The sequence below is a fragment of the Myotis myotis genome, unplaced genomic scaffold (genome assembly GCF_014108235.1).
Source record: "Myotis myotis isolate mMyoMyo1 unplaced genomic scaffold, mMyoMyo1.p scaffold_m19_p_3, whole genome shotgun sequence".
NCBI classification, from domain to species: domain Eukaryota; kingdom Metazoa; phylum Chordata; class Mammalia; order Chiroptera; family Vespertilionidae; genus Myotis; species Myotis myotis.
This window is the reverse complement of record NW_023416335.1, coordinates 117,307,326-117,321,919: the sequence shown is the minus strand read 5'-3', so window position 1 is coordinate 117,321,919 and position 14,594 is coordinate 117,307,326. Positions and strand designations below refer to the sequence as shown.

The following is a 14,594-nucleotide window of genomic DNA, read 5'->3' as shown; positions in this document are numbered from 1 at the left end:
CCCAATCTTTAGCACAGGACAATGTTAGATGCTGTCTGTGACTGGCCCTGAGTACTCTGTTTCAAGCTATCAGCAATCCATAGCTTGTGTCTCCCTCTGCTGGGACTAGGTGCCTTTGGAAAGGACCAAGATGTCCACTTGGGCCTGTTTTTTCTAGTCCTGGGCCCCAGATTAGATCAGGCAAAGACTCAAAGCCTCCAGAGACCTGCCTCTGCCTGCAGTCCCATTGACACTCAGTTTTGATTTGCCTCAGGCTATAGACCACATGGTGGGGTGAGAGGTCTTCCAACAGGGTGGGGCAACTGACTTCCCTCTGGGCAAAAACTGCCTGGATAGCAAACGTTCACTGGAGAAAGATGTCCTCTACAGTGTGAGGGAATGACTCAGCATAGGAAACTGGGGTGGTTGCCCTCTGAGCTCCAATCCCAGAGCCTCCAAACCTGGATTCTGCTCACACAGCTCTCATCCACTCTGCCTTCCTTCTGCCAGAACCCAAGGTGAATGACTGTACACAAAATTTTGTGCATTGGTCCCTTAAGAGTATGTTTGCATCTTTGGCTATCTCTGCATGGCAGAGAGCAAACCTGCTGCTCTTTGAAGCCATATGTTATGTTGGCACCTTTCTCAGTCCTGGTGCTCTAGGCTGGGGAGCCAAGCTTGGGGTTTAGACTCCAGAGTACTTGGTGAGCACGCCCCACAGCTGAGATATCCCTCTGGAACTTTGGTGGCTCTCTGGGGGAGCCTGGCCAGCCCTTTCTCACATCCGCACTTCCTACCTGTCTCTATGTGGTACCCACTTTCCATCCGTGGTTATCGGGGTATCTCTAGCTAGTCTTCAGTTGATTTTTCAGGGTGGTTTTCTGTATTTTAGTTGTATTTCCAGTTTGGTCCTGGGAGAGTGTCATTGTAGGTTCCATTTACTCCACCGCCATTTTGGAATCTCCCTTTCTTGGATTTTGATCTTAGAGGTGTATCCACCTTCTAGGCTAGAGGTTCTCCAAGCAGTAAAATTATGCTTCAGGAGAAACTTCTGTTGAGAAGTGTAGTTTTAATAAAGGATATCAAAGAAACAAGTGCATTGTGGTGACTTGCTTTCTGAAAGTGGATTACAGTATTCTCAAATTATATTCAGGTTGAAGGTAATAACTAAGATGGTTGACTGAATGTATCTGTTCAAATTGGGATGGTGCATAGGGAAGGAGAAAATGAAAGGGTGACAGAGAGGTTTAGGAAACTGCTTTTAGTCTAGGTTCACAGAATTTGTTTTCCTAGCATAGGTCAGCATGCGAAAAAGCAGCAGAGGAGGTGAGATGAAGGTGGTGTACTGAGTACTGAGTACTGAGTACTGAGTACTGAGTACTGCGGAATCCCAGAGTTGGCTTGGAATAGCAGCAAACTATTTGTTAAATGGGAGACTCTTATTTATTCATTTATTTAGCAAATAGTTTAATGGCCCGATTTATATCAAACACTTTGCTAAGTACTAGGGGAAGAGATGAATAAAAAAAACACCAAGGGAAAAAAAATCCACCAAGGAATTTTTATTAATTGGGGAATCAGACCTGTAAAATCATTAAGGGCCATTGTACACTTTTGCATCTTAGGGATAGGTCTGATGTGACTCCCTGGAAAAGTGATTTTGTTTTGTGTTAGATCTCTTAGGTGGGTGTTATGGCTACCATAACTATTGAAATGTGGGCAGTGTGAACACTCATACTGAATAGTGTTTGCATGGACCTAAATGTGTGCTGGCATAGAAACCCAGTGGCTAGGGGAAAATCTATATTTGAAGAAGAGGTCCTCTGCACCTGCTGCCATGATCCCAATGTTTGAAATCTTTAAATACTTAGCTCAGTTAATTTATGTACATAGAGATGTTTTTTTCCAAAGCTGAACCCACATTTGTGTGACCTGGAATTCTAGGGGTTTTTGATCATTGATCACAGGCTCTTGAGCCTGTCTTCTCTTGACATTTGAGTGTAGATAGCATGAATAAGGATCTTCTAATGAGCATTTCTTGTCACATGGTCAAGAGCATGCATTTTAGGTGGAAACCCCATTTTTAGAGAAGTTAGTGAATTTCTTTTTTCATCCTTACTTTAATCCTCACCTTCAACTCTCCTGAGCCAAATTTTCTTTTCTAGTGGGAAAGCCAGTGAGAATAGGGGCAGCTGCAGCCCTTATGAAAAGGAAGCCCTCCCTAGGGAGATTAGCTTAAGCATCAATGAAAACATGGGGACTTTTCATGATATTTTAATAGTCTGGATATTTACACTTCATTGAATGCTTAGTAAGTCCAAGCATTGAGGAATTTATTTTAATATATATCCTATCTAATAATAGAGAAACATGGTAATTAACCGTAACTTCGCTACCCTTCCCATTGGCTAATCAGCGAGATATGCAAATTAACTGCCAACCAAGATGGCGGCGGGCAGCCAGGCAGCTGAAGCGAACAGGAGGCTTGCTTGCTCCAGTGATGGAGGAAGCCAAGGTTCCCCGCCTGCCGCTGCCGGCCTCTGAGCTTGCACTCTAAGCAACTATGTTGCAATTATAGAACCTAAACAAACCCCAGAAACCTTCTTTCAGCCATCAGAGCTGGAGCGAGCAGGACTGCAATAGTGTTACAATTATAAAACCCAAACAAATCCAGATACCTGCTTTTAGCAGCCAAGGTCTCAGCTGGAGCCGAGCCTCAGAGCTAAAGCCGGCTCTCAGCTCCAGTGACAGCCATAGAAGGAAAATAAATCCCAGAATTAAAAAAAAGAAAAAAAGGAGAGGTTGGGAGCTTCAGTCAACCCGCGAGCCTGAAAACAGCCCTCAGCTCCTCACCCAGACTGGCCAGGCACCCCAGTGGGGACGCCCACCCTGAAGGGGGTGTGACCAGCTGCAAACAGCCATCATCCCCTCATCCAGGCTGGCCAAGCACCCAAGCGGGACCCCCACCCTGATCCGGGACACCCTTCAGGGCAAACCAGCCGGACCCTACCAGTGTACCAGGCCTCTATCCTATATAGTAAAAGGGTAATATGAAAACTGACCCTAACAGCAGAAAGACTGGGAATGACTGGTCACTATGACACACACTGACCACCAGGGGGCAGACTCTCAATGCAAGAGCTGCCTTCTGGTGGTCAGGTCGCTCTCACATGGGAGGAGCTCTGCTCAGCCACAAGCCAGGCTGATGGCTGCCAGTACAGCGGTGGCGGTGGGAGCCTCTCCTGCCTCCTCAGCAGCACTAAGGATGTCCGACTGCAGCTTAGGTCTGCTCCCTGTTGGCAAGTGGGCATCCCCTGAGGGCTGCTGGGCTGCCAGAGGGATGTCTGATTGCCATCTTAGGCCCAATCCCCCGGGGAGCGTGCCTAAGCCAGCAGGTGGTCATCCCCTGAGGGGTCCCAGACTGCAAGAGGGCACAGGCCAGGCCTCTAGTATATATATAAAAGCCTAAGGGAATGTTCAACCATTCAATTGTTCAACCAGTAGCTATGATGGGCACTGATCACCTGGGGGCAGACGCTCTACCAGTAGGTTAGCTTGCTGCTGGGGTCCAGCCGGTTGGAACTGGGTGAGACAGGCCGGACACACCCTGGAGCTTTCCTGTGGTCCCTTCCCGCCCCTGATCATGCACCAGTGGGGTCCCTTGGCCTGGCCTGTGCCCTCTCACAATCCGGGACCCCTCCAGGGATGTCAGAGAGCCACAGGCCAGGCCGGGGACCCCACTGGTGCACCAGGCCTCTAGTTTTTTAATAAAAGCCTACTTGCCTATATTTAACTCTTTTAAAAAGTTTTCCAGGATTCTTGAATCCTTCTGAGGTCGTCCTCCATTTTGGTTATTACATTAATTAAGCCCATATGACCTTTAGCATCTATCTCCACTGTAACTGATGAAGACTATAGGCTCCCATATTTTTCTTTGGTAAGGGGTAGGATTAAATTAAATATACCCAATGGGTGTTTTTAAACATTTTTAAAATTTTATTTTTAATTACAGTTTATATCCAATATTATTTTGTGCTAGTTTCAGGTACACAGCAGAGTCTATTAGATCACTTGGTTATTTTACCAAAATATGGTTGAGGCAAGGGAAGAAGCAATTTAGGATTTTAAGCTTATGGATAGCCCACATTTTTATCTAAATTCCCTTGGGACCATTGACTAAAATTAAAGCATTTAACCAAGAAAAAAACCCTTACTTTCCTCCCAAGGGAGTACTTTTCATCTGCTACAGAATTTCTGTTTTTCCTGGGTCATCATTTTTTATTTTCTGGGTCCTTTCAAGCCTTGTGTGGACTGATAGCCAAAATGGAATTTGCTTCTTAGAGAGTCAACTCTAGGAACAATTCATGTGGTCCCCTAATTATATCATTAACCAGTGACTTTCTATTTGTGGGATAATTTTCCAAAGATTTACGAAGGAAGAACACATAACTATATTATGCCTAGGACTTCTGAGCTTGAGTCTTCAAGAATAAATTATTTGTATACTAGTATATATATCATTTATATACTTTATAGCTGCACATTGAAGTGTAAGATAATTTTAGACATGTATAGTTTTCTGCTATTTTTTATATTAAATAAATTGAATATATTCATTTCTAGATACATAAAGCATTTGGTGCAGATTAAAATGTTAAGTGAATTACAAATATTGTATAATTACAATTATGAGGTACGTAGAATAGAGACAGAGCAGAAGAGAGGTTACAAGGGGTTAAGGGTTAGGGGAAATAGGAGTTATTGTTTCATTGTTACAGTGTTTGTTGAGAAGATGAAAAAGTTTTAGATATAAATAGTGGTGATGGATACACAGCATTGTGAATGTATTTCATGCCACTGAATTGTACACTTAGAGATGGCTAAAATGTTAAATATATGTCTATTTTCCCACAATTCACAATTTTGTTTAACTTGTAAAATGATACACACACACACACACACACACACACACACACTCTAATAAACATTCAGTTCTTTAACATTATAAAGTATTTTTCTTCTTAGAAGTGAGTGGAAAAAGTTTACTTTCAAACATGGAGCACTTGTCTATATTACAAACATCTTATCCATAGGCTTCAATTAAGTTTGTCTTTCTTCCCTGATTTGTTACAGAATGTCAGTTTCAGTAGGAAACCAAAGGTAGATTGATTTTGTCTTGGGGATATTTTTGATCTTTAAATCAAAAATATCCACGTAGGACTAGATAGTTCTCTGATGCAAAAGGTTGTCTGGAAGTGAAATTCTGAAATTAATGTGCTTTCGGATAAAATTTCCTAGGCACTTTTGCAGTGTAGGCCTTGGGGAATTTGTAAATCCTCTAATTATAAAATTTCATTGAGCTATAATTTTATGAGCATTTCCTTTCCCTGAAGGCAGGTAAGAAGTAGCTGTGTGACTGCTGTGTGACTGTTTCCATGCAGTTGTTCTTCAATCACATTAACAGGTCAGAGGAGAAACTAAAAATGTTAGTCACTATCCATTTGTGACTAAATAAAAAAACAAAAACAAGGAAAGAAAAGAAAACTCCATTAAAAATAGCAAACACAAAATTTTTTTCTGAATGTGAAAATACAAATCTATCTCAAATTTATAGTCAGCTGCCTATTTAGGAGTGAAACATTGAAGATAGTCATTTTAAAATAACCTCAGGATAAGGAAACCTGGTGTCACCCCTGTCTTTGAACATCATTCTGAAAGTGCAGACAGGTGGAAACTAAACAAGTCTATATATTGGAAAGGAATAGGGATGATATCATTGTCTGCCCTAAAAATCTAGGAGAGTCAACTGCACCTTGGAGAGTGAGTAGGAGTTTAGTTACAATTGGATATTGACTTAATATATAAAATTACATGTTTTTATTTACATGTGAACAATAAACTCTTCTAAAACATAATGGAAATAAGATTACATTAATAATATAAAAAGCAACAATGTAGTACCTCACATATATAGTGGGCATGCAGATATTTTTGAATGAATAAAAATTAATCGATAATATTAACAAATTAACGAATAAAATATCAGCACCCATATTTAGAAGCTTTATAAGTCTTTAATAAATAGAAATACATATAATATTCTTAGATAGGTGGACAGTATTAAGATGTCATTTCTCCACTAATTATAAATACAGTCTAATCCAGCCATGGGCAAACTACGGCCCGTGGGCCCGATCCGGCACGTTTGAAATGAATAAAACTAAAAAAAAAAAAAGACCGTACACTTTTATGTAATGATGTTTACTTTGAATTTATATTAGTTCACACAAACACTCCATCCATGCTTTTGTTGCGGCCCTCCAGTCCAGTTTAAGAACCCATTGTGGCCCTCGAGTCAAAAAGTTTGCCCACCCCTGGCTAATCCCAATGAAAAAAGTCAGGATTTTGTGTGGGGGTTGGGGAGGATAAAGAAATGTATTTAATACATATCCATGACAATTCTGGTTTTGTTTTTTTAAAAAAATGTAATAGGCCAGGGAGACACTGAGATTACGAAGTAAGAGAGCAAACTTGATGTAGAACAAGCGTCAGTGCGATGGTATGGAAGGACCAGGGACTCAGTGGTTGCTGAGTCAGTTCTCGGTACGGGGATCTGACATTGATTTGAGTGCCTTCTGTTCACTCGGCCTGAGCATACATTCACCTGCTCACCCTCCTGGCTCTTACAGAAGTGGGAGGAAGCATGGGGGTGGCAGGGTGCTGGGGGAGTCCTAGGATGGACTCCCCTCTTTGTTCTCACCTGACCGCAAAGGCTAGCACTTCAAGAACGATGTTCCAAAAGAAGGGTGACAACAACCTTCTCAGATATACTGACCGATAAAATGAATCCCAAAGGATGAGTAAATAGAAGAATTGACTGACTGCGTGTAAGGGGCAGTGATGGAACAGTAGGAAGGATGAGCATTGTTGGGAGAACTGCAGACACAAGTGGCTGGTAGAGAGCACAGGAGGGCGAATGGCAGGCGACGGCCCTCGATGGTGAGCAGGTGCTAGATCACGGGGGACCTGGAGTCCACACTACGGATCTCAACCTCTGTTTAAAGGGAGCAGGAAGCCATTCCGGGGTTTTAGGTAGCAGATGACTTGAATCTAACTCTGATGTGTGTCAATGGGGTTGTAACAGAAGGATTAACTTGCTCTTCTGTTTGTAGCCCACAGCTCCTTGCATACAGGAGTTCCTCACCCTTCTGGCCGTGTGCCACACTGTTGTTCCCGAAAAGGATGGAGATAACATCATCTACCAGGCCTCCTCCCCAGGTGAGACCTCTTGGCCGATGTGCCCTGCTGTCCCCTTCTCTGGAGCCTTGGGTGTTTGCATTACTTGTGGGAGATGTGATGGTGTATCCCACCCCACAAAGACCCCCTATTTGCCTCTGGCCTCACACAGATTATGGGCTAAGGCTGTAAATGTTAAAACTATAGAAAACTGGTGCTGGGTTCTACTGACTGTAATAACACTTTGACGGCAAGAGGAGGTCCCAGGCCATCTTGCATTTCCTAGCAGAAGTCATTAAACTAGACAGAGCTGCACATGAGGCCGGGCTTCTTTAACTGGTGTGGGTTTTGCTAATTTGAAAAATAGTACTTACTAAACAGAATTCTGGCATTACCAGCGCTTAGTCAATGTTTCATCAACTCTTGATTGATAGATGAAGCTGCTTTGGTGAAAGGTGCTAAGAAACTGGGCTTCGTGTTCACAGGCAGGACACCGTACTCCGTCATCATAGAAGCCGTAAGTGACATGCCTGGGCACCTCTCTACCTTGTAGATCACCTACTCTTTTGAAGACTGTATATTTGAAATAGCATGTCTATTGTAAATATGGTAGCTAACTGTCTATTTTTTTTTTCTGTGAGAAAGTAAGCCTATAGAAAAACCGAGGATGATATGTAATTTTATTAGCTCATTAATATTGTTTTTGCATTTGCAGTAATTTTTCTCTCTTAATGATGCTTCTTGGCAAGTCAATACACAGATGTGGAATTATTTGTAGTAAAGTACTTAGAGTAATAGTTGGGAAACTGCTGCAGGGCCCACTTACTTTGAGAGCAGCTCCTAAAGGCCATTCCTGTGGCCTTGGTGCCCAGCTGTTCTTGCACAGTGAGGCTCTTGCTCTATTGCTTCAGTCTCCTTGGCTGGGAGAGAAAGGAATTGGCACTGAGGCTCCTTTTTATATACAGGAGTTTTTATTTTCCCTTCAGCCCAGGGGCTGATTAATATTTATATTTTCTTACTTTCCCTCTCAAGAAGACTGAGGGGAAAATTTGGTAGTAGGAACAAATTTAAATCAAGAATAAGATCACATAGGGATCCTTGAGAATGGGAAATGGGAAGTTGAAGGTTAGGACTGTTGAGGCACTGGTGTTTGTCATGGTGGCCAGGTGGCGGGGCTGCCTGTTACTACAGTCTGGGTTGATGAGGGCCTGGAGAGAGCCACTGCCTCCTCTCTCCTCTGTCTTTCTCCGCCCCTCAATTTGGGAGTGAGTCATTGATTGTTACAGTTTTTGGGTTTATTCATCCGTAAATCCCTAGTACACTTCAATGCATTTGAAATTCACTTCTAACTTATATAATAACTTGATATTGTTCCTGACTTAGCAATAGTCCATTTTTTCTTATATTCAAAACCTATAAAATATTATAATGTACACAAGTGCCCATTTCTTGACATTTTCAGTTTATTTTCTTATGGACTACAGAGATCAGTTTATATTTATTTTTACTTTATTTCATACAACAAAGGGAATTTTGCTTAGGGAAGTTTGAAATCATTAAAAGTGAAATTTTTTCATAGGAGTTTTTTATAAATGTAGTCTTCTTCCCCTTCATTTTGAGGAGACTTTTATTTAGACCTTCATATGGGACATTCAGTTGTATGGATGTTTACCTGCATTGTAACAGTGGGATTAGGAGGCCATGTGGATGAGCTGGGCACAGTGGGAGAGACAAGGAGAGAGTGGATGCTTCTGCCCTGTCACAATGCTGGACAAATATGGGGGCACTAGAGAGCCAATTGATGTCATCATCGTGTCAGCTGATGATGAAAAGTGGAGCAACACTCCTTGGTCATTTTATTAAACGATTAAGGCCATATTTCTGGAAGTAAAAAAAGACTATCTGATAGTGGGGTACCTCGGCGTGGCCTGTGGGGATCAGGCTGAAACTGGCAGTCCAATGCCACCTGCTGCTCCAGCTCATCCTGGCCCCAATGTGCCTGCTGCCACTGCTGCCACTTGGTAGGCTTGCTGCTGCTCCACTGCGGTCTCCGGGCTGCGGTGGCCATCCCTGAGCCCTGCATCTGGCGCCTGTCGGTCAGCTGAGCAGCGCTCCCGCTATGGGAGTACACTGACCACCAGGAGGCAGCTCCTGCGTTGAGTGTCTGCCCCCTGGTGGTCAGTGTGCATCATAGCAACCGGTTGACTGATCGTCGGTTGTTTGGTCACTTAGGCTTTTATATATATACTAGAGGCCTGGTGCACAAAAATTTGTGCACTCGGGGGGGAATGGGGGGGTCCCTCAGCCTGGCCTGTGCCCTCTCGCAGTCTGGGACCCCTTGGGAGATAACGCCCTGCTGGCTTAGGCCTGCTCCCGGGTGGCAGAGGGCAGGCCCAATCCCTAGGTGCAGCCCCTGGTCGGGCTCAGAGCAGGGCTGATTGGGGAGTTGGGGCGCCGCCCCCTGTCATGCCCAGAGCAGGGCAGATTGGGAGGTTGCGTTGCCACCCTCAGTCACGCTCAGGGTAGGGCCTATTGGGGGGTTGGGGCACCGCCCCCTGTCACGCACAGAGCAGGGCCCATCAGGGGGGTTGGGGCGCTGCCCTCTATCACCCACACAGCAGGGCCGATCAGGGGGTTGGGGCGCCGCCTCTGTCACACTCAGGGCAGGGCCGATGGGGAGGTTATGGCTCTACCCCATCACACACAGAGCAGGGCCCGTGGCGGGGGGTGGGGGTTTGGGTGCCGCCCTCTATCACCCACAGAGCTGGGCCGATCAGGGGGTTGGGGCGCCGCCACTCTCACACTCAGGGCAGGGCCGATGGGGAGGTTATGGCTCTACCCTGTCACACACAGAGCACCACCCAAGGGGGGGGCAGGGTTTGGGTGCCGCACCCTGTCACACACAGAGCAGGGCCGATCAGGGGGTTGGGTCGCCGCACCCTGTCACACACAGAGCTGCAGGGCGATCAGGGGGTTGGGGAGCTCCCCCATATCAGGCACAGAACACGGCTGATCAGGAGGTTGGGGCGCCTTCCCCTGTCACGAACACAGCAGGGCGGATAGGGAGGTTGTGGCCCCGCCCCCTGTTACACACAGAGCCGCAGGGCGATCAGGGGGTTTGGGTGCTGCCCCCTGTCACGCTGATCCCAGTGCCGGGAGGCCTGGCGGCTCCGCTGATCCCGGTGCTGGGAGGCATATTACCCTTTTACTATATAGGATAGAGGCCTGGTGCATGGGTGGGGCTGGCTGGTTTGCCCTAAAAGGGTGTCCTGGATCAGGGTGGGGGTCCCCACTGGGGTGCCTGGCCAGCCTGGGTGAGGGGATGATGGCTGTTTTCAGCTGGTCACACACCCTTCAGGGTGGGGGTCCCCACTGGGGTGCCTGGCCAGCCTGGATGAGGGGATGAGGGCTGTTTGCAGCTGGTCACACACCCTTCAGGGTGGGGGTCCCCACTGGGGTGCCTGGCCAGTCTGGGTGAGGGGCTGAGGGCTGTTTTCAGGCTGGTGGGTGACTGAAGCTCCCAACTGCTCCTTTTTTTCTTTTCTTTTTTAAAATTCTGGGCCAGCTTTAGCTCTGGCTCCAGCTCTGAGGCCTCTGCTGCTGAAAGCAGGTATCTGGTTTGTTTGGGTTCTATAATCGAAACAATGTATAACTCCAGCTCTGAGATCCGGGCCGGCTGAAAGCAGGTTTCTGGGGTTTTGTTTAGCTTCTATATTTGTTACAATGTTTCAAACTGCAAGCTCAGAAGCCGGCAAGGCAGGCGGGGAACGTTGGAGTCCTCCGTCACTGAAGCAAGCAAGCCTCATGTTCTCTTCCAGCTGCCTGGCTGCTGGCAGCCATCTTGGCTGGCAGTTAATTTGCATATCTCCCTGATTAGCCAATGGGAAGGGTAGCAGTCGTACGCTAATTACCATGTTTTTCTTTTATTAGATAGGATATATATACACCAGTGGCCCAGTGCACGAATTCATGCACATTGAAAGGAAATTAATTAGAAGAAATATTTTAATATCGCTATTCACCCTTTTTCTATAATAGAAGTGTCAACCAAATTCACAATCAACAATGACAGATGGAAACATATGTGTGCGATTGGTGCCAGCAAGAGCTTTATATGTATTGCGCATGCAGGAGTTAACTTAGCCTTTTATTAATATAGAATAAACTTGCTTAATTAGACCTGCTTTCTGATTTAGCTAAACTTTTCCCAGCCCAGTGAAGCACCCAAACTTCTCTTTCAGGTAATTGTCAGCAACACAGCAGTAAATATCAACACAAAGCAGACTATTATTATAGATCACGCAGGGGGAACAAAGGCTAAAATATTTAACTGCAGCAGGGTTTGTTTTTAAATTTTTTATTGATTAAGTTATTACATATGTGTCCTTATCCCCACGTTACACCCCATTCCCCCCCACTCATACCCTCAACCCCTGTTGTCTGTGTCCATTGGTTAGGCCTATATGCTTGCATATAAGTCCTTTGGTTGATCTCTCCCCCTTACACCCACCCTTCCCTACCTTCCCTCTGAGGTTTGACAAAAACAGATCCAGAGACAGAGAAGCATCGATCAGCAGTGTTCTTTTAAATATGTACAGTGGGGCCTTGACTTACGAGTTTAATTCGTTTCGAGACCAAGTTTGTTAAGGAGCTCGTTAACTCAAATTACTCTATCAACTCAATGCAAAAAATCAGCTGAGAGACAGCTGGTATCTCAAAAAACTCATTAGTCGGGACACTCGTAAGTCAAGGCCCCACTGTATTTCTTTATTGATTTCACAGATGAAGGGAGAGGGAGAAACATCAATGATGAGAGAGAATTATTGATTGGCTGCCTCCTGCATGGCTTCTACTGGGGATCAAGCCCACAACCCAGGCATGTGTCCTTGGCTGGAGTCAAACCTGGGACCCTTCAGTCCGCAGGCCAATGCTCTATCCACTGAGCCAAACTGGCTAGGGCTCCAGCCGTGTTTGACTATATTCTGTGCAGTGAGAAAACCTGAAGTCATTTTCAAGGTCCACCATTTCTTACTTCTTTTCAGTCAGGTCAAGTATCTATCTAAGCTTTCTAAATCTCCATTTTCTGGTTAATGAAAAGAGAATAGGATTCCACCGAGTCTCCTATCTACCTACTCCAGGACTTCTGTGAGGATCAAATGAGATGAAGTATGGGAAAATGCTTCACAGACATTTGGTTACAGTATAAAGTGTTTCCACCTGGCTATAAAGCAAGTGGTGTTCCTGGGCTGAAGAAACTTCAAGGAGGCTAGTCCTCTCTAGGGAGAGGAAGCTGGGTGTTGCTACTTGACATCATTACCTGGAAGGAGGGAAGGACACTTAGCATATTAGCCTTTTATAAAGATAGATAGATAGATAGATAGATAGATAGATAGATAGATAGATAGATAGATGATAGATATATAGATAGAAACTTTTAAAATGCTATTCAACCATCAATACTGGGGTATTATCAAACCACAAATTCTCAAGTTGGTTAGCAGCTATTTACATGACATGACCATACTGATCATCTTAATATCCAAGTCTTTGGGCTGCCCACAGGAATGGTTGATATAACAGCAGTACAAAGAGGGCTCCTGGCCATCATGGTCCTAGTGCCAAGGAGGCTAGCAGGGGGCACGGGGATTTAACAAAGTTGGGGCAGGCTGAGGAGAAAGGGAACTTGTGGTTGCAGAAAGAGGGGAGTGAAAGCTGATGAAGGCTGGTTTAAGCAGATGGTTAGTTATATTTTAGGATACCAAGAGAAGGGGTGGGGAGTTGTGGATGGGGCAATAATGATTATTCAATGCTACCGTGTGTCGATCATGCACTTGGTAATTTGCATGTTACTTCATTTTTTTCTCTCCAATCTAGGGGACAGGTACTATCACTGTTTATAAGAAAGTCACACACTTAGTGGAGAAACTGAACTCAAAACTCATATCTGTTGAACTCCAAAGCCTACATTCTTTTCACTGTGATATATTTCATAGAGACAAAATTTGATCAAAAAGCTTGAAAATGGCACATACATAATCTGGAATATTCTGAGGAAAAATTGAGAGCATTGAGGTTCCAAGTTTGAAGAACCTAAAGAAAAGGATATTTGATTAATTGTCCTAAAATCTGATGATGATTTATATTTCCTTATTTTTAAATCTAAATTCTAAGAAAATTTGAATTATAAAAATTTTTCCTAAATTTAGGACATAGGCATTTGTCAGATAAACCTAACCAGAACTGACATGAGGCTACTTATGGTCTTTATGGATCTCAGTGTGAATAGTCATATATTTTGCTGAATAAAATTGATGTGTGGTATTATAGGGAGTTGCCCTGGGGATGTAATAGTGTATGCACATAGTTCTATAAAATGTCTTAAATTCTACATTCAGAAGTGTAACTGGCCTGAAAGTTGTCTTTTTATTTTCATGTCTTGAAAGTAGCTATGCAGCCAAACTAACTAGAGAAAAATTAGAAGCTTTTACCAGAAGGGGGAGCTATGACCCCACCAGACTAACTTGCAGGAAACCAGTACTGTTGAAAAAACTTTTGCAGGGGAATAGAAGAATGAGAGAGAATGAGAGGGAGAGGGAGAAGTAGAGAGAGGAGGGGGAGAGGTATATGTGGAGAGGTTTATGACTGGGGAAATTTAAATATGCTGCATCTCAGTTAAGAGCCCGTTTTTCTTTCTTTAGATGGGACAGGAACAGACATTTGGAATCCTTAATGTCCTGGAATTTTCTAGGTATGTTTCTCTTTCATGCATTTGAAATAAAATACATGTACATATATATATACATATACATATACATATACATATACATATACATATACATATACATATACATATACATGTGAGTGTGTGTGTGTAATAACTTCATCAGTGCGTTTGCATGATGGTATGATTAATGTAGCACTTAAGTATTAAATATAGTAAATATATCTCCATAAACCCTCTTCTTTCTGGAATTTGTGACTCATTAGAGAAAGCAAAGTAGGTAAATTTTCTTTTTTCCAAATGAAATGTTATGCTTCCATATCCTCCTTTTTCTTTGGATTTCCAGAACCTGGTGTTCTCGCATCAGGATCCATATACATGCCTGCATAGTTTGGAGTATGTGATGAGGGAATTATTTCCATTGGTTTTCCCAGGTCCATCTGAGTACTCCCATACAGGATCTGGGAAACTGACAAAGAAGAGTAGATAAGATGAATTCATCCTACTATAAACTTGGTCTGAGCAGGGCAGCTCTCCGTATTTGGACTTAGTCTTCCCATTGTAGTTTATTTAATTTTGATCTGGGAATACTTGTCGGATTGCTTGTTTGCCTAGATCAGTGGTCGGCAAACTCATTAGTCAACAGAGCCAAATATCA

The 14,594-nt window shown here is 43.9% G+C and overlaps 1 protein-coding gene across 1 annotated transcript in view; it reads left to right on the top strand.

Moving 5' to 3' along the window:
• The window catches only part of ATP8A2 (ATPase phospholipid transporting 8A2), a 701,182-nt gene that overhangs the window by 220,441 nt on the left and 466,147 nt on the right, over positions 1–14,594 (top strand). The window contains exons 17-19 of the mRNA XM_036300527.1: positions 7,152–7,257; positions 7,650–7,732; positions 13,914–13,963. Of these exons, the coding sequence (XP_036156420.1) occupies positions 7,152–7,257; positions 7,650–7,732; positions 13,914–13,963 (239 nt within the window). The remainder of the gene's footprint in view (positions 1–7,151; positions 7,258–7,649; positions 7,733–13,913; positions 13,964–14,594) is intronic.